This window comes from Coptis chinensis, chromosome 4 (assembly GCF_015680905.1).
Source record: "Coptis chinensis isolate HL-2020 chromosome 4, ASM1568090v1, whole genome shotgun sequence".
NCBI lineage: Eukaryota > Viridiplantae > Streptophyta > Magnoliopsida > Ranunculales > Ranunculaceae > Coptis > Coptis chinensis.
Window position 1 is genome coordinate 12,918,424 of NC_141459.1, and position 20,128 is coordinate 12,938,551.

The 20,128-nt window shown below is 38.8% G+C and overlaps 1 protein-coding gene and 4 pseudogenes across 3 annotated transcripts; all 5 read left to right on the plus strand.

The window, feature by feature from the left end:
- The first annotated feature begins 301 nt into the window (after window positions 1-301).
- LOC147501974 (uncharacterized) lies at window positions 302-990 on the plus strand (annotated as a pseudogene). Its single transcript, XR_015220895.1, has one exon. The product of XR_015220895.1 is annotated as an uncharacterized LOC147501974 (transcript).
- Window positions 991-3,395: 2,405 nt separating this feature from the next.
- LOC147501975 (uncharacterized) lies at window positions 3,396-4,251 on the plus strand (annotated as a pseudogene). The gene is made up of 2 exons (XR_015220896.1): window positions 3,396-3,557; window positions 3,637-4,251. The product of XR_015220896.1 is annotated as an uncharacterized LOC147501975 (transcript).
- A 269-nt stretch (window positions 4,252-4,520) lies between these two features.
- On the plus strand, window positions 4,521-7,529 carry LOC147501976 (uncharacterized; annotated as a pseudogene).
- A 4,375-nt stretch (window positions 7,530-11,904) lies between these two features.
- On the plus strand, window positions 11,905-12,528 carry LOC147501977 (uncharacterized). The gene has a single exon (XM_086604427.1). The coding sequence runs from the start codon at window positions 11,905-11,907 to the stop codon at window positions 12,526-12,528; it is 624 nt and encodes a 207-aa protein (XP_086460553.1).
- Window positions 12,529-19,260: 6,732 nt separating this feature from the next.
- LOC147501978 (uncharacterized) lies at window positions 19,261-19,898 on the plus strand (annotated as a pseudogene).
- Window positions 19,899-20,128: the final 230 nt, after the last annotated feature.

Genomic DNA, 20,128 nt, shown 5'->3' on the forward strand with positions numbered 1-20,128 from the left:
ATCCGACCCGAATCCGACCCGTTCCCTGCCCTACCCTTATTGGACATGCTCTCAAGCGCTTAGAATTTTCACTGTGGGCTGGGCCCGAAACTCCATAAGGGTCTACGGCATCTACATACTTGGCTTTTCACATCCGGAGAAGAAAAGTATCAACAAATAGCGACGGCATATATCATACCGATATTCGGTAAAAAAATCTCTATTACATCTTCATCCTCACACCCACGAATTGACCAGTTGGGAATAGATAGTTGTTTCAAGCTTCACAGACCACACTAGAGCTTCATAGTCGCAAGTAAGACACACCTCTTTCTTTCTCGTCACTTTTTGTTTATAAGATTATTTATTGAATCACAATAATTCTAATTTTAGGGTTAATTGGAGACGTTGTTAAGAAACTAATCAAAGATGGCACGAAATGAAGAGAAAGCACAGTCTATGTTAAATAGATACATAACAGCAAAGAACGAAGAGAATAAGAAACCTAAAGAACGCCGCCCTTTTCTCGCTTCCGAATGCCGTGATCTTTCCGATGCCGATAAATGGAGGCAACAGATAATGCGTGAAATTGGTAGGACAGCCGCTGACATTCAAAACGAGGGGTTGGATGAGCATCGACTTCGCGACCTTAATGACGAGATTAACAAACTTATTAGAGAGAAAGGGCATTGGGAGCGTCGGATTATTGACTTGGGTGGTCAGAATTATACTAGGCATTCTGCGAAGATGACTGATTTGGATGGGAATATTGTTGATGTTCCCAATCCTAGTGGTAGAGGTCCTGGGTATCGGTATTTTGGTGCTGCGAAGAAGTTGTCCGGTGTTAGAGAGTTGTTTGAGAAGTCGCTTGAGTTGAGGAAGAGGAGGTCTAGGTATGATATTTTTGAAAGGATTGACGCGAGTTATTATGGGTATCGTGATGACGCTGATGGGATATTATGTTACTACGTTCTATTTAAAGATTTTGTATTTTATACCCCCTCTATATGAACAATTGTCTAAAATCATTGGGGATATAAAATGAACAATATATGTAAGTTTTTGATTAAGGAATGCAGGTAGGGGTCTGCCTAACCCATAGCTATTATTAAAAAAAAAACGTTCTATTTAAAGATTCAATTGCTAATTAGATCTTGCATGAATACAACCTGGGAAGTTGAAAACTTTGGGACCTTACTGTGTGACGAGTTGTTTTGCTTTTGCTTGATTAGTCTTCGTTTATTCGGTTCTCAGTTTATTAGTTAGTCTTTAACCAGCGGACATGGGTTGTACATGTATTTCAACCGAAGAGAAAGATAGTCATTTGGTATTGCTATTGTAAGCTTGTTATATTATATTAGAGCATCTATAATGGTGAGACCTCTTAAGCACCAAACACCAAATTTTCAAATTCTTTAAAATTTGGTGTTTTCCATCTTTAATGGCGAGATCTCTTTAATACCAAACCAAAAACATCAAACCGAACACCAAATCGGCTGGAATTTGGTGTTTGCTTTGGTGCTTAACCAAATGTACGAAACCGCTGTGGTTTTTCCAACACTGCGTGGGCAAAAACACTTTCTCATTTCTAAACAAAACCAAGCCTTTATTGTGGGCTTTTCTCTCGCGGTGTTTCGAAAGCAGCGGCTGTGTTGGGCTTTATTTGGAGCGATTTTGGAAACACCGCGAGGCACATTTGGTGCTCACTCTTTGATGTTTCCTCTAAAGTTGTTTGGTGTTGGTTTGCTAAAAAATATTTGGTGTTTTTAGGTCTCACCATTAAAGGTAAGTATATGACATTGTTTTAAATTAGGCCCAAAAGTAACCCTAATCAGCCAAGTGATAAAAGCCCAGCCCACAAACAACCATGATTTAATGTTGACTAAATCAACAATGATCTAGTATTCTTTCAAATTAACATTTTAAACTGCACATACCCCATAACACTTTGAATCTGCCATGTCATAACTTGTGAGAAATATTTGTAACTATCGAATGGGGGATCTGTGGGACCCACACCAAGCATTTTTATTAGATTGATATGTAAGCATGCTCCTCAAACCATCAAAAGTCATATGGCATTTCATTTACCTTTTATACAGGAAGAAAAAAAAAAATGGCAAAGAAGAGAATAGACAATTAGATGCACCTTATCATTGAAAATTAAATCAATTAACAAAATAAACAATATAATGAGCTAAACTTTGTAATTCAAATTTGAAAATTTCATTTCCTAAACTATAATTGATTTTGATTTTTAAAAATTGAAATTATAAAGTAAAAATTGTTTGTTTGCATAAGAGTAGTAATAAAATAAAAAAAATAAAAATAAAACGATGGACTAAAAATATTATACTAAGTGAAAAACAAGAAAAATGTGTGCGTTTAATTGAGTTTGTATTAAAAACTTATAGTGCTCACCCTAGAATAAATTTCTGGCTCCGCCACTAGTGCTTCCCATGTATGTACTACTTACTAGATTGATGCACGCACGTTGTGCGTTTTGGTTAAAGAATTAAGGATAATATCATCAATCTACTAAAAAATAGGAGATGAGTCCCGGACATTAAAGTAGTTTAGATTTAGATATATGCATTACACAACGCTTCCGGGGGCGTATAAGAGCAAGTCCAATGGAGAGCTGCTAAATTGGGATGCTAAAAGGTGCCACATAGGCCTTTTAGCTTGCCCAACCAAATTTGGCACCCCAAAATAAAAAAACCAATCCAACCGCGTTTTCTGTTTTGAAGTGCTAAATGATACGGATGACATAGTTTCTGCCGTCCATCCATTATTTTGGAACTTAAGTTGAAATTTTTTTAGACGGACGACATAGTTTCTACCGTCCGTCGAAATGTAACAGATCGACGGACGGTAGAAATTATGCCGTCCGTCTCCTGAACTTATTATAGCAGCTGCTAGCTAAGGTCTTAACTTTGGTTTCGGTTTTTGACTCCTTCCAAATTTAAGACCCTTTTAGCAGCCCCATTAGAATGACATTTTTGTGGTTGGGGTGCTATATTTGGCTTTAGTACCCCATATAGCCCCCTATTTAGGGCAGGGAATCAGGTTGGGTTTGACCCGAATCCGAATAGTTCGGGTTCGGGTCTGTCGGATTCAGGTTCGGGTTCGGATATATTTTTTGTGCTTTTTTTGAATTTTTAGTGTTATCGGATCGGGTTAGTCGGGTTCAGTTTGGGTTCGGGTTGGATTCGGATATTAAATTTCAGTTTTAATCGGGTTCGGGTTTGGATATTATCAAACTATTCGGATTCGGATATAGCCATATCCGACCCGAACCCGACCCGTTCCCTACCCTACCATTATTGGACTTGCCCTCAAGCGCTTATAATTTTCACTGTGGGCTGGGCCCGAAACTCCATAAGGGTCTACGGCATCTACATACTTGGCTTTTCACATCCGGAGAAGAAAACTATCAACAACGACGGTATATATCACACCGATATTCGATAAAAAAATCTCTATTACATCTTCATCCTCACACCCACGAATTGACCAGTTGGGAATAGATAGTTGTTTCAATCTTCACAGACCACACTAGAGCTTCATAGTCGCAAGTAAGACACACCTCTTTCTCTCTCTCGTCACTTTTTATTTATAAGATTATTTATTGAATTACAATAATTCTAATTTTAGGGTTAATTGGAGACGTTGTTTAGAAACTAATCAAAGATGGCACGAAACGAAGAGAAAGCACAGTCTATGTTAAATAGATACATAACAACAAAGAACGAAAATAATAAGAAACCTAAAGAACTCCGCCCTTTTCTCGCTTCTAAATGCCGTAATCTTTCCGATGTTGATAAATGGAGGCAGCATATAATGCGTGAAATTGGTCGTAAAGTTGCTGACATTCAAAACTAGGGGTTGGGTGAGCATCGACTTCGCGACCTTAATGATGAGATTAATAAACTTATTAGAGAGAAAGGGCATTAGGAGCGTCGGATTATTGACTTGGGTGGTCAGAATTATACTAGGCATTCTGCGAAGATGACTGATTTGGATGAGAATATTGTTGATGTTCCCAATCCTAGTGGTAGAGATCCTGGGTATCGGTATTTTGGTGCTGCGAAGAAGTTGCCCGGTGTTAGAGAGTTGTTTGAGAAGCCACCTGAGTTGAGGAAGAGGTCTAGGTATGATATTTTTAAAAGGATTGACGCGAGTTATTATGGGCATCGTGATGACGAGGATAGGATATTATGTTACTACGTTCTATTTAAAGATTTTGTATTTTATACCCCTTCAATATGAACAATTGTCTAAAATCATTAAGGATATAAAAGGAACAATCTATGTAAGATTTTGATTAAGGAATGCTGGTAGGGGTCTGCCTAACCCATAGCTATTGTTAAAAAAAACGTTCTATTTAAAGATTCAATAGCTAATTAGATATTGCATGAATACAGCCTGGAAAGTTGAAAACTTTGGGACCTTATTGTGTGGCGAGTTGTTTTACTTTTGCTTGATCAGTCTTCGTTTATTCGTTTATCAGTTTATTAGTTAGTCTCTAACCAGCGGACATGGGTTGTACAGGTATTTTAACCGAAGAGAAAGATAGTCATTTGGTATTGCTATTGTAAGCTTGTTATATTATATAAAAGAATCTATAATGGTGAGACCTCTTGAGCACCAAACACCAAATTTTCAAATTCATAAAAATTTGGTGTTTTTCATCTTTAATGGCGAGATCTCTTTAATACCAAACCAAAAAAACATCAAACCAAACACCAAATCGGTGGGAATTTGGTGTTTGCTTTGGTGCTTAACCAAATGTACAAAACCGCGTGGTTTTTCCAACACCACGTGGGCAAAAACACTTTCTCATTTCTGACCAAAAACAAGCCTTTATTGTGGGCTTTTCTCATGTGTTTCGAAGCAAATACCGTGGTTGGCTTTTATTTGGCTGGTTTTGGAAACACCGCGAGGCACATTTGGTTCTCACTCTTTGATGTTTCCACTAAAGTTGTTTGGTGTTGGTTTGCTCAAAAATATTTGGTGTTTTTAGGTCTCACCATTAAAGGTAAGTATATAGCATTGTTTCAAATTAGGCCCAAAAGAACCCTAATCAGCCAAATGATAAAAGCCCAGCCCACAAAACAGCCATGATTTAATGTTGACTAAATCAATAATGATCTAGTATTCTTTCAAATTAACATTTTAAACTGCACATACCCTATAAGACTTTGAATCTACCATGTCATAACTTGTGACAAATATTTGTAACTGTCGAATGGGGGATCTGTGGGCCCCACACCAAGCATTTTTTTTAGATATATATGTAAACATGCTCCTCAAACCATCGAAAGCCATATGACATTTCATTTACCTTTTATACAGGGAGAAAAAAAAATGGCAAAGAAGAGAATAGACAATTAGATGCACCTTATCATTGAAAATTAAATCAATTAACAAAATAAACAATATAATGAACTAAGCTTTGTAATTCAAATTTGAAAATTTCATTTCCTAAACTATAATAGATTTTGATTTTTAAAAATTGAAATTATAAAGTAAAAATTGTTTGTTTGCATAACAGCAGTAATAAAAATCAAATAAATAAAAATAAAACGATGGATTAAAAATATTATACTAAGAGAAAAACAAGAAAAATGTGTGTGCGTTTAATTGAGCTTATATTGAAAACTTATAGTGCTCACCCTGGAATAAATTTCTGGCTCCGCCACTAGTGCTTCCCATGTATATACTACTTACTAGATTGATGCACGCACGTTGTGCGTTTTGCTTAAAGCATTAAAGGGTAATATCGTGAATCTACTAAAACACAGGAGATGAGTCCTGGACATCAAAGTAGTTTAGATTTAGATATATGCATTACTCAACGCTTCCGGGGGCGTATAAGAGCAAGTCCAATGGAGAGTTGATAAATTGGGTTGCTAAAAGGTGCCACATACGCCTTTTAGCTTGCCCAACCAAATTTGGCACCCCAAAATCAAAAAACCAATCCGACCGCGTTTTCTATTTTGAAGTGTTAAATGATACGGACGACATAGTTTCTGCCGTCCATCCATTATTTTGTAACTTAACTTGAATTTTTTTAGACGGACGACACAGTTTCTACCGTCCGTTGAAATTTAACACACGGACGGCAGAAACTATGCCATCCGTCTCCCAAACTTATTATAGCAGCTACTAAGCCTGCTAGCAAAGGTCTTAACTTTGGTTGGGTTTTTGACTCCTTCCAAATTTAAGACCCCTTTAGCAGCCCCATTAGAATGACATTTTTGTGGTTGGGGTGCTATATTTGCCTTTAACACCCCATATAGCCCCCAATTTAGGGTAGGGAATCGGGTCGGGTTTGATCCGATTCAATAGTTCGGGTTCGGGTCGATTTTTTTATCCGTTTACTTATTCGGGGCGGATTCGGGTTCGGGTTCGGATATATTTTTTGGGTTTTTTTTAAATTTTTAGTGTTATCCGATCGGGTTAGTCGGGTTAGGTTCGGGTTTGGGTTAGATTCGGATATTAAATTTCAGTTTTAATCGGGTTCGGGTTCGGATATTATGAAACTATTCGATTAGGATTCGGATATAGCCATATCCGACCCGTTCCCTGCCCTACCTTTTTTTGGACTTGCTCTCAAGCGCTTAGAATTTCACTGTGGGCTGGGCCCGAAACTCCATAAGGGTCTACGACATCTACATACTTGGCTTTTCACATCCGGAGAAGAAAAGTATCAACATCGACGATATATATCACACCGATATTCAGTCAAAAAATCTCTATTACATCTTCATCCTCACACCCACGAATTGACCAGTTGGGAATAAATAGTTGTTTCAAGCTTCACAGACCACACTAGAGCTTCATAGACGCAAGTAAGACACACCTCTCTCTGTCTCGTCACTTTTTGTTTATAAGATTATTTATTGAATCACAATAATTCTAATTTTAGGGTTAATTTGAGATGTTGTTTAGAAACTAATCAAAGGTGGCACGAAACGAAGAGAAAGCACGATCTATGTTAAATAGATACATAACAAAGAAAAGAACGAAGAGAATAAGAAACCTAAAAAACGCCTTTTTTCGCCCCGAATGTCGCGGATCTTTCGATCTTTGATAAATGGAGGCAGCAGATAATGCGTGAAATTGGTCGGAAAGTCGTTGACATTCAAAACGAGGGGTTGGGTGAGCATCGACTTCGTGACCTTAATGACGAGATTAATAAACTTATTAGAGAGAAAGGGCATTGGGAGCGTCAGATTATTGACTTGGGTGGTCAGAATTATACTAGGCATTCTGCGAAGATGACTGATTTGGATGGGAATATTGTTGATGTTCCCAATCCTAGTGGTAGAGGTCCTGGGTATCGGTATTTTGGTGCTGCGAAGAAGTTGTCCGGTGTTAGAGAGTTGTTTGAGAAGCCACCTGAGTTGAGGAAGAGGAGGTCTAGGTATGATATTTTTAAAAGGATTGACGCGAGTTATTTTGGGTATCGTGATGACGAGGATGGGATATTATGTTACTACATTCTATTTAAAGATTTTGTATTTTATACCCCCTCTATATGAACAATTGTCTAAAATCATTGAGGATATAAAAGGAACAATCTATGTAAGATTTTGATTAAGGAATACAGGTAGGGGTCTGCCTAACCCACAGCTATTGTTAAACAAAAACGTTCTATTTAAAGAGTCAATAGCTAATTAATTAGATCTTGCATGAATACAACCTGGGAAGTTGAAAACTTTGGGACCTTACTGCGTGACGAGTTGTTTTACTTTTGCTTGATCAGTCTTCATTTATTCTTTTCTCAGTTTATTAGTTAGTCTCTAACCAGCGGACATGGGTTGTACAGGTATTTCAACCGAAGAGAAAGATAGTCATTTGGTATTGCTATTGTAAGCTTGTTATATTATATAAGAGCATCTATAATTGTGAGACCTCTTGAGCACCAAACACCAAAATTTCAAATTCTTGAAAATTTGGTGTTTTCCATCTTTAATGGCGAGATCTCTTTAATACTAAACCAAAAAAACATCAAACCAAACACCAAATCGGTTGGAATTTGGTGTTTGCTTTGGTGCTTAACCAAATGTACGAAACCGCGCGGTTTTTTCAACACCGCGTGGGCAAAAACACTTTCTCATTTTTGAACAAAAATAAGCCTTTATTGTGGGCATTTCTCTCGCGGTGTTTCGAAAGCAGCGGCTGTGTTGGGCTTTATTTGGCGCGGTTTTGAAAACATTGCGAGGCACATTTGGTGCTCACTCTTTGATGTTTCCACTAAAGTTGGTTGGTGTTGGTTTGCTCAAAAATATTTGGTGTTTTTAGGTCTCACCATTAAAGGTAAGTATATTGCATTGTTTCAAATTAGGCCCAAAAGAACCCTCGTCAGCCAAATGATAAAAGCCCAACCCACAAAACAGCCATGAATTAATGTTGACTAAATCAACAATGATCTAGTATTCTTTCAAATTAACATTTTAAACTGCACATACCCTATAAGACTTTGAATCTGCCATGTCATAACTTGTGAGAAATATTTGTAACTATCGAATGGGGGATCTGTGGGCCCCACACCAAGCATTTTTATTAGATAGATATGTAAGCATGCTCCTCAAACCATCAAAAGCCATATGGCATTTCATTTACCTTTTATATAGGGAGAAAAAAAATGGCAAAGAAGAGAATAGACAATTAGATGCACCTTATCATTGAAAATTAAATCAATTAACAAAATAAACAATATAATGAGCTAAGCTTTGTAATTCAAATTTGAAAATTTCATTTCCTAAACTATAATAGATTTTGATTTTTAAAAATTGAAATTATAAAGTAAAAATTGGTTGTTTGCATAACAGTAGTAATAAAAATGAAATAAATAAAATGAAAACGATGGACTAAAAATATTAATAAACCAACAAACAGATCGAATTGGACTTGGTTTTTTGAAAATGTGGTCCTTTAGTAGGGCGATAGGGTGCGAGATAACTTAAGCTAATTCCTTGCTTCGGTACTCTTCTAGTTTGCCGCTTTTAGCTAAAACCAAATTTAGACAAAAAACTTATCCTCTTCATCTTCACTAAACCTTCCTTTTAAGGTAAAACCTTCTACTGCTTAACAGTGAGAGTTCTGGAATGCGGGTTAATCCAAAGCTTTTGGGTCAAATCTTTCGCTGAACACAGTGTGAGTTCCAAAAGCTTGAAATAGGTATTACTTCTCTACTTCCTCATTTCGCAGGTTCCATTGCCTATCGTGTGAGTTCCAAACATTTAAAGCCCTTTGAATATTGGTATTACTTCTCTACTTCCTCATTTCGGGCGGGTCACAAGTTCCATTGCCTATCGTGAAATCCTTTACATTGATTTACGGCGTGTTATATAATATATATAACCATGGACCTATATGAATTTGAGAAACCCAATTAGATGTCGACAAATCATAATGTCACAACATAATTTGTCATCCCACTCGGTAGTTCGAATTTATTCTTCTTTGTACAAACCTCACTAAAATTACATTTAACATTGAAATACATAGACAAATAATTATATTATCATTTTAAAGGATGCCGTAATATATATAAAGCACCAAACATAATAGTTTTGCAACCGGTGGAATTTTAAACTATTTGAACATAAATTATTTCTATAATCCCTTCAAAAAATATAATATACCCTTCTAATTTAAATCATTATCCCATGGAAATGAAAATATTGGCTTTTGAACATGAAAAAGGGTTGTTACAAATTTTTTTCAAACATTGTTTTAGGAAGGATCGATTTTGAAAAATGGTGTGGAAGGAAATCTTTAGTTTTAGAGTCATGTGAATCAAAAAATTTATAATCCATAAGTGAGGAAATGGTTGATCACACCCTTGATGATCAAAGGAATAAAGTTTATTTTTATTAGATTTTCTAATCTTCAGGTCGCTAAGGATCTTTTTGTTAATAAAACAAGTTATTGGAAGTTTGGGTGTAAAGGCTAAATTACAAAGGACTTTGAAAAAAAAGAGTGCCAATTATGGTATGTGTATTTATAGTGAAAGTGGACTACAAACTTCAATCCCCGATGTTTTACTTAGCCCAAAAAGCAATCCCATGGTTTGGTTTGGATTAGATTACCCTGACTTGGTCGAATATTGGGAGCCGGAGGTTTTGATGTCCATAGCATACAACCATGGACCTATATGAATTTGAGATCCCAATATGCAAATATATGAGAAATAATTTGTCCCCACTCTCAACAGAGTATGGATACTATGCCAACCATTTTGGTTGATGTGGAACTACTATCCCTAAAAAGACGGGGATCCCGGAATTTATCCCGCGATGAAAAAGTTTGTCATTTTGCAAACATTGTTTGCAAGGATCGATTTGAAAAAGTGTTCTTTGGAAAACTACCAAAATTGCATCACAAATTTGCCAAATGGTTGATCACACCCATTGGGTTTTCACATTTTCTAATGGTCTAAACGGAATTGGGCCGGAGGGACTTTGACAAAATGCCTATGAGAATCACAATAAAACAATGGAAACAAGGATAATATATTGGGGGAGGAGGTTTTGATGTCCATAGCTTGGGTGGGAGAAAAAAGATGAAGAAACCCTCAAAGAGAAAATGAACATTTTGGTTGAGTCCAATCAAGCAAGGGGAGTCTTTGTGGGATGAAGTTTACCAACAAGCCCAAACTATCAGTTCGGAAAAACTACCAAAAATGTGCACACATTGCAAAGTTCGAGGGACATTTGGTAAGGGATGAGAGGCTTAGAAACGGTAGAGGACAATGGAAACAAGGATAAGGAGGGAGTAGTGGACAATGATTAGATTGTGGCTTCCCATAAGGCTCCGGACCACTTCTCAGCAGGGAAATCTATGGAGAATAACATGGGGAAAGCAGTGGTGCTATCCACTGCAAAGGAGCTTTCTACAGCAGACAAGATAGTTTATGTGGAGAGGTTATCATATGCAACAAGTGCGAAGGAGCTGTTACCATCTGAAGAGGGTAACACAGCATCGAAAGGTGATGCAGAGGGTGTGAACGAGCAGTCCACAACAGTGAATTTATCCGTAGAGGGGGTCCCTGAGAACCACACTTCAGATGGCATGACGGGGATTTCTTATACTGAGGGTGCGAAAGTGATTTCAGCTGTTGCGAAGTCAATGTATGGGTATGATCAGGTGGGATGTAGAACTGAGAAATCAGTTGAGGATGTGCTAGGTCACCAAGCAACATGTGAGATGACCGATAAGGCAAGGTCTGAAACAGAGGGTCCTCTGGAAGAGTCTAGTGTGGCAAGAGGGATGCAAAATATGGCAGATAATGGGGATAAGGTACCTGCGGAAGCAGCATTGCTTTTTTCGAAAGTAGCGGGGATGCCGGCATCGCTCCAGCATAAAGAGCCTCCATCTATCTTAGCGCCCAACTTTCGCGCAAATCTTGAAGAGGTTGTCGGATTACAAGTGGTGAACACCAAGTCTATGGGCAAGAGTTTTGCATCTCCGCCGGCACATGGCCCTACCTCCAACATAGTGTCTAACTTCACTCATGAAGAGGCTTTTGAGGCAAATTCTTTTACAGAGGATCAGGTTGTAAAATGGAGCGCTGAACCGAATCAAAGAGCTGTTAACTTAATAGCTCAGCAAGAGGAGCGCAAAGCAGGTGAGTGTTCGAATGGCAGAGGATTTGACTCAGAATCATCGACATCGACAGGACATGTTGAGAATACATCCTTGGGTGACGGAAACAGGTCCAAATTAATATGTGAGGCAAATTCACTGTTGAGATCAGTTAACTGGTCTGACTTAGCGAATGATGAGAATGAAGAGTCTGGGGAAGAGCAATGGCAAACGATAGTAAAGAAAAAGAATAAGCCGAAATAGATGTTGCAGGAGTACTCTCCTCCATCCACAAGGGCGAGGAAAAATAACTCAGCATAATCAATGACGAAAGTCCTATTTTGGAATGTTCACGGAATGAGAAGTACATCTCCTAAGTTATACTTAGAAGACATCATACAGAAGTACAAGCCAGACTTGATCGGCTTGGCAGAGCCTCTCATAGTACCCACTGTTACTCCTTCATGGCTGATTAACAGGGGCTACAATAATAATTTTGCGCATAACCACTCGGATAGCAAAATAGGAAATATCTGGGTTTTTTGGAAGAATGGCATGGCAGTGAATGTGGTTGTCATTAATGATCAACATATAACTGGAAATATGAATCAGCACTTTATTTCTTTTGTACATGCCAAATGCTTCTATATACAAAGAAGAGCCTTATGGGAAGAACTTGGGGTTGTTGGTGCACTAAACACTCCCTGGCTTGTAATTGGTAATTTCAACTCCATTACCACAAGAACTGAGAAGAAAGGTGGAAGGTATCCGAACCAAAGAGCAATGAATGAGTTCGTGGATTTCATAAACAATAATGCTCTTTTGGACACGGCTACTCTGGGGCATAGCTTCTCCTGGTGCAATAGGCAAATAGGGAAGAAGCGGATTTTGGCAAAGATAGACAAAGCTCTTGTAAGCAACAGCTGGCTGATAGAGAATCCTAACTAGAGATGCAAGATATTGCAACGCAAGTTCTCTGACCACTCACCAGTAATGGGATGGTGTCACAAAAACACTAAGCCGGAAAATGTTCCATTTCGGTTTAGAAAGATCTGGCTTGAGCACAATTAGTTTATGAATATGGTAAAGATAAGCTGGAGTTAGCCAATGTGTGATGGTCCAAATCGTCTTGTCATGCGCAAGCTCAAAAGACTCAAGGGTACTCTAAAGGCCTGGCATAAAGATACATACTGGGGCACTAGAGATAAAATTGCTCAGGCAAACAAATCCCTTAAAGACATCCAAAAACAGCAAGAGCAGGAATCCTTTGATGTCCAGCTGCACTTACAAGAAATGGAAACGGAGAAACTCATCTCAAACCTCATGCACACGGAAGCCACTATGTGGAAACAAAGAGCATGCATCAAAGGGGAGCTTGAAGGGGATAGAAACTCGGCTTATTTCCAGGCTAAAGCACGAATTTCGGCAGTCCAAATATTTTATTGACTAGATCAAGACAGCTGCAGGAACTATATTGCATGACCAAGGTCTTATATAGGAGTACATGGTGCAAGCCTACAAAGCCAAGTTTGAGGCCATCCCGGTACTGCAAAACCAGGAGCTTCTGAACCTCATCCCACAGGCAGTTACAGAACAACAAAATGACAAGCTCATAGCTATACCTAATAGGATAGAAATAATAGACACAGCCATGGGTATGGATCCACAAAGCTCCCCAGGTCCTGATGGCTTTCAACGCATGTTCTTCCAAAAATGTTGGAGCTATGTGAGCGCTGATGTTTGTCGAGCCATTAGTTCATTCTTCACTGATCACATCATCCAGCAAGGAATGAACGCAAATTTTCTGGTGCTGATTCCGAAATGCAAAAACGCCCGGGAGATTGGTCAGTATAGGCCACTCTATTTAAGTAACTTCCTTTTTAAGATTGTTACTAAAATTTTGGCTAACCGGCTAACCTCTATTGTCATGAACATCATCTGTTGAGAGCAACATGGTTTTTTGAAGGGGAGAACAGGAAGTATGGCAATTGCAATGGCCTTAGAAGTCATTAATGATATGCACATAAAAAGATGGGGTGGGAACGCAGTCATCAAATTGGACATCTCTTAAGCATTTGATTCTCTAAGCTGGGATTTCCTTCTTATGGTGCTGGAGAGATTTGGATTCAGCCCAAAGTTCCGTGAAACGATCAAGAACATCCTCAGTAGCGCAAAGATTTCTATTTTGATAAATGGTGGACCATGTGGGTTTTTGGCACTGGCAGAGGCCTTCGACAAGGAGACCCACTATCCCCGCTCCTTTTTGCTATTGCGGAGGATGCTCTTAGCAGAAGCGTAGTGAGACTGCAAACTTCAGGCAAAACCATCCCTATGGCTTTTTGTTGGGAATACATATTCTCCATCACATCTTCTATTTGCGGACGACATCATCCTATTTGCAAATGGAAGTTTAAAAGGACTCAGATTCTTGAGAAATTGCCTAAATGACTACCAACTAGCGGCTGGACAACTTCATAAATAGGGAAAAAGGTAAGTTGTTCCTCAGAAGCTTGACAGACACCAAAAGAAGAAAGGTGGAAGCAATTTTTGACATGAAGGAAGGCTCCTTGCCTAAAGTATACCTGGGGGTCCCGTTATTCAAAGGTCGTGTCACACAATCCAGCATGCAAATTCTAGTTGACAAGATAAAAAAGAGATCAAGTGGATGGGCAGGAAAGTTACTTTCATTTCAGAGGAGAGTGGTTCTTGCACAGACTATACTGAACAGCATACTAGTGTACAACATTAGAATCTACAAATGGCCGAGACAAAGCATAAAGGAAAGGGAAAAAGCTATCAGAAACTTCATCTGGTCTGGAAACCCAGTAGTAAGAACGACTATCACGCTAAAATGGGCGAAAGTGTGCAAGCTAAAGGCAGAAGGGGGACTAGGCCTTAGACCACTAAAGGAGTTGAACCTTGCACTGCTCATGAAACTGGCATGGCAAATGATCACGATGGACAACCAGTGGTCGTAGTATATGGTGTAGAAATACAAATTGAAGCACGGAAGGTGGTTGGCTAGCCACAAATGCTCATCCATTTGGAAAGGGCTGAAATGGGCGTTGGAAGAAATGAAAGGGCATATGGGCTGGTCTATTGGATTAGGTAGATCTCTAGACGTCTAGAGAGATGATTGGGCTGGTCCAAACTCGGCAATAGCCCTGCATCCACATTTTGACTGGAGCAATCATTCTTCAAAAGTTTGAGACTTGATAGTGAACAATCAATGGAGCTTTCCTGATAGTTTGATCAATATTTTCGCTCTTCTAGGGATGGATCTAAACTCTCTGCTACCTCCAAGTACCGGAATTGAGGATAGTAGAATTTGGAAACCGGATAAGGAAGGCAAATTCTCACTGTCCTATGCCTTCCTCACCATCAGAGAGAAGGGGGTAGCTGTTTGGTGGGGAACAATCATTTGGAACAGCTATGTGCACCCCAGGACAGCTGGAATAGCATGGAAAATCTTGCAAAGAATCATCCCGACGGATGATAAGGTGAAAAGTAAATGCATTCCGATTGTTTCCAGGTGTGATGGATGCAAAGAAGAGGAGGAGAGTTACGACCATTTGTTATGGAGCTATCCCACCACTCAAGCACTTTGGGAATGGATTCTTCAATTATTTCATTTGAATCCGCAATTAGTAATAGGAGAGGTAGACATAAAGGAACTTATCAAAGCAAAAAGACTTGCAAGTCCTTTGATCGAGATAGTTGTTGTGGACTGCGGCAGTTCTAAGCATGCTAGTAGCCATTTGGAAGATGAGAAATTGTCAAAGATACAATGACACAAGATTCAGCTCCGGACACATAAGGAACCAGGTAAGGAAGGGCATTCAAGTCACTGGGTGTCTGTTTAAGAGCCACATGTACAACACTGCTGCCGAACTTGATATTCTACACTCTTTAGATATCGAATGCAAGCCAAAGCCGCTCAGTGCAATTCAACAAGTCAGCTGGTACCCGCCTGAACAAGGAGAAATTAAAATCAATTGCGATGATGTTCACTTGGAAATCCGGGAAGAGGAGGCGCTGGTTTAACATTCAGAGATTACCTATCCAACTTACTTGGTATTCTGTCACAAGGTCTCGGGGTGGTCACCAATTATGAGGCAGAAAGCATTGCGATTGTATTAGCAGCAGAGATAGCAATTACGCATGGCTGGAGGGTAATATGGATAGAAACTGACTCCCAATCGATTGCTCATCCTTTCGCAAATGGTCACATTTCATGGAAACTGAAGACTAGATAGGAAAGAGCCACTCAAAACTTGATATCCTAAAGGATAACACATAGTTGGAGAGAAGCTAACTATAGTGCTAACTCGGCAACAAAGCATGGGGCAACTTTGGATTTAGCAGATGCATCGGAATGGAGTGATCACGACCATCTTTTGTACCCAAAATCGAGAGTCCTGATCAGGTGTACTTTAGATTTAGTTAGAGTATGTTCACTCATTTTGCAATATGGTGGGATCCTATTCTGTAACATGTTAATGATGTCTCATCATGTAACCTTATATTAATATTAATATATTCACATTTTGCTTGCAAAAAAAGATTAAAAATATTATACTAAGAGAAAAACAAGAAAAATGTGTGTGTGTTTAATTGAGTTTCTATTGAAAAATTATAGTGCTCACCCTGGAATAAATTTATGTATCCGCCACTAGTGCTTCCCATATATATACTGCTTACTAGAATGATGCACGCACGTTGTGCGTTTTGCTTAAAGCATCAAAGAGGTAATATTGTCAATCTACTAAAAAACAGGAGATGAGTCCCGGACATTAAAGTAGTTTAGATTTAGATATATGCATTACTTAACGCTTCTGGGGGCGTATAAGAGCAAGTCCAATGGAGAGTTGCTAAATTGGGCTACTAAAAGGTGCCACATAGGCCTTTTAGCTTGTCCAACCAAATTTGGCACCCCAAAATCAAAAAACCAATCCAACCGCGTTTTCTGTTTTGAAGTGCTAAATGATACGGACGACATAGTTTCTGCCGTCCATCCATTATTTTCTAACTTAGTTGAAATTTTTTTAGATGGATGACACAGTTTCTACCGTCCGTCGAAATTTAACACACGGACGGCAGAAACAATACCGTCCGTCTCCCGAACTTATTAAAGCAGCCGCTAACGAAGTTCTTAACTTTGGTTAGGTTTTTGACTCCTTCAAAATTTAAGACCCTTTTAGCAGCCCCATTAGAATGACATTTTTGTGGTTGGGGTGCTATATTTGCCTTTAGCACCCCATATAGCCCCCAATTTAGGGTAGGGAATTTGGTCGGGTTGGACCCAAATCCAACCCGACCCGAATCCGAATAGTTCGGGTTTGGGTCTATTTTTTAATCCGTTTACTTATTCGGTTGGATTTGGGTTCGGGTCTGTCGAATTCGGGTTCGGATATATATTTTGGGATTTTTTTAAATTTTAAGTCTTATCCGATCGGGTTAGTTGGGTTCGGGTCGGATTCGGATATTAAATTTCGGTTTTAATCGGGTTCGGGTTCGGATATTATGAAACTATTCGGATTCGGATTCGGATATAGTCATATCCGACCCAAACCCGACCCGTTCCCTGCCCTACCCTTATTGGACTTGCTTTCAAGCGCTTTGAATTTTCACTGTGGGCTGGGCCCGAAACTCTATAAGGGTTTACGACATCTACATACTTGGCTTTTCACATCCGGAGAAGAAAAGTATCAACAATGACGGTATATATCACACCGATATTCGGTCAAAAAATCTCTATTACATCTTCATCCTCACACCAACGAATTGACCAGTTGGGAATAGATAGTTGTTTCAAGCTTCACAGATGATAAGCACCCAAAACTGTAATATTAAACCCCGAGACACATAGCATTTTGATTGATTATGTGTTTAATAATCATGTAATAATTATATTTTCGTACTTTTGCAGGTTTCCGCATTTAAAATGAATAGAATGATAAAACATGCATGAAGTACGGGAATACTAGAATATTTGAAGTTTCCCACTCAACCCCAGTGAAGCCTAACAGAGCCTAATTAGAGCCGAAGTTTCTAAAAGAACAAAACCAGTGCAGAATGGGTCCACATATAAAGAAGCAGCAAACTTCCGAAGCTCAAATCGGATAAATCGGGGTGTCGACGTTGGCTAGTGAACCGCCGAGCGACGATTGACATGCAAAACGCCACGAAAGACGAAAGTTGTAAAAACGCCAAATTTGGCGCCGCCACTGAACATACTAAGTGGACCCACTCTGCAGGGCCCAAAAGGTATGATGAGTCAGCATAGGCAGGTGGCAAGTAATGGTCACAAATTTGTGCCACCTTGCAATGAGAAAGACACGTACCAATTCAATGTTTGAATTGAATTGGGCTAAAAGACAAAACTAAAACATATAAAGACAAAACCTTATAAAGCTAAAGGACAAAATTTAAAACAGGTAAAACAAAACTTTGATTCTCAAAGTTTTGAACGTTTCAATTAGCTAACATACAAACCTGATTAAATGTTTGGATTTCACATAAAGGGTCTTCCGCCTATATAAATGAGGGGGTAGCCTTCATTATTCTTCCTTCAACATTTTATGCTCTAGCTTCTGCTTAGCAGTAGTTAGTTTTAATTCAACACTTACATTCCGTCATTTTCATTCCAAAGCAAGCTTAAATACTGTAAGTCATTTTACCCTTAATAACAGTCATTTCTTTTCTAGTTTAATTCCTGTCCTGGATTTATTTACTTAATGTCTACAGCAAGTTTTATTATTCCTTTAATGACCATGAGCTAATCCCCCCCCTCAGGGGGAGGGTTATGCTGCTCGTGTGAGAATCCGGATTGACTCATTAATATTCTAGAATCGCTACTTAGGAATTAGGCATAGATTAGACATCCGATCCCAAAATGACTGAGACTGTACAAATTTGGAGTGTTGATGCTCGCATCAGCCTCGGTAGCGCGACTCAAAATGTCTCGCGACGACGACTAATGGTGTCGTCGCATGACTCTCCAATTTGTCCAGCTGATGTGAAATCGAGCCAGGAGCTGAAATGATATTCCAGAGATGAAATATTAGTTCAACTCCTTATGCTAGTGTGATGCTTCTCAGAGATGTGGGCATGCGCTAGGAATCAATACTCGACGTCGTCTCCGAACACGAGACGAATTAGAGATGTAGTGATGTGGTAATATAAACCGTTAAAAATGATTCCTCGCATGAGTATGATTAACTCTCCCTATTTCTCTATTTTTGTTTACCTACATATAATCACCGTAGTAATTTACATTATTTGCATTACCGTTAATTTAATTAAAACCAACTAAAAAACCTAAAATCCTACTCACCAAGAGTTGTAATTCCAGTTGTGAACATTTTCCGAGTCCTAAGGTTTGGACGATCCCGTACATGACCTATCCTACCAAACCCACGTGAGTAAGGTAACTTGACTAAAATGTACGATTATACGGACGTTGGAATTTGGACTTTGGACTTGGGTCTTTGGACTGTGGACCTCGGACTTAAGAAAATAAGTAACTGAAAACAATAAACGTGGTATAAAGAGCGTTTTAATCAACAGACCACACTAGAGCTTCATAGACGCAAGTAAGACACACCTCTCTCTCTCTCTCGCCACTTTTTGTTTATAAGATTATTTATTGAATCACAATAATTCTAATTTTAGGGTTAATTGGAGACGTTGTTTAGAAACTAATCAAAGATGGCACGAAACGAAGAGAAAGCACAATCTATGTTAAATAGATACATAACAGCAAAGAATGAAGAGAATAAGAAACCTAAAGAACGCCGCCCTTTTCTCGATTTCGAATGCCGTGATCTTTCCGATGCTGATAAATGGAGGCAGAAGATAATGCGTGAAATTGGTCGGAAAGTCACGCATTCAAAACGACATTCAAAACGATAATAAACTTATTAGTTGGGCATTGAGCAGCATCGACTTCGCGACCTTAATGACGAGATTAATAAACTTATTAGAGAGAAAGGGCATTGGGAGCATTGGATTATTGACTTGGGGGTCAGAATTATACTAGGCATTCTACGAAGATGACAAATTTGGATGGGAATATTGTTGATGTTCCCAATCCTAGTGGTAGAGGTCCTGGGTATCGGTATTTTGGTGCTGCGAAGAAGTTTCCCGGTGTTAGAGAGTTGTTTGAGAAGCCGCCTGAGTTGAGGAAGAGGAGGTCTAGGTATGATATTTTTAAAAGGATTGACGCGAGTTATTATGGGTATCGTGATGACGAGGATGGGATATTATGTTACTACATTCTATTTAAAGATTTTGTATTTTATACCCCCTCTATATGAACAATTGTCTAAAGTCATTGAGGATATAAAAGGAACAATCTATGTAAGATTTTGATTAAGGAATGCAGGTAGGGGTCTACCTAACCCATAGCTATTGTTAAAAAAAAAACATTCTATTTAAAGATTCAATAGCTAATTAATTAGATCTTGCATGAATACAGCCTGGGAAGTTGAAAACTTTGGGACCTTATTGTGTGATGAGTTGTTTTACTTTTGCTTGATCAGTCTTC

Coding starts and splice junctions, on each gene's coding strand:
- LOC147501977 (XM_086604427.1), top strand. CDS start 11,905: ATGACGAAAGTCCTATTTTGGAATGTTCACGGAATGAGAAGTACATCT.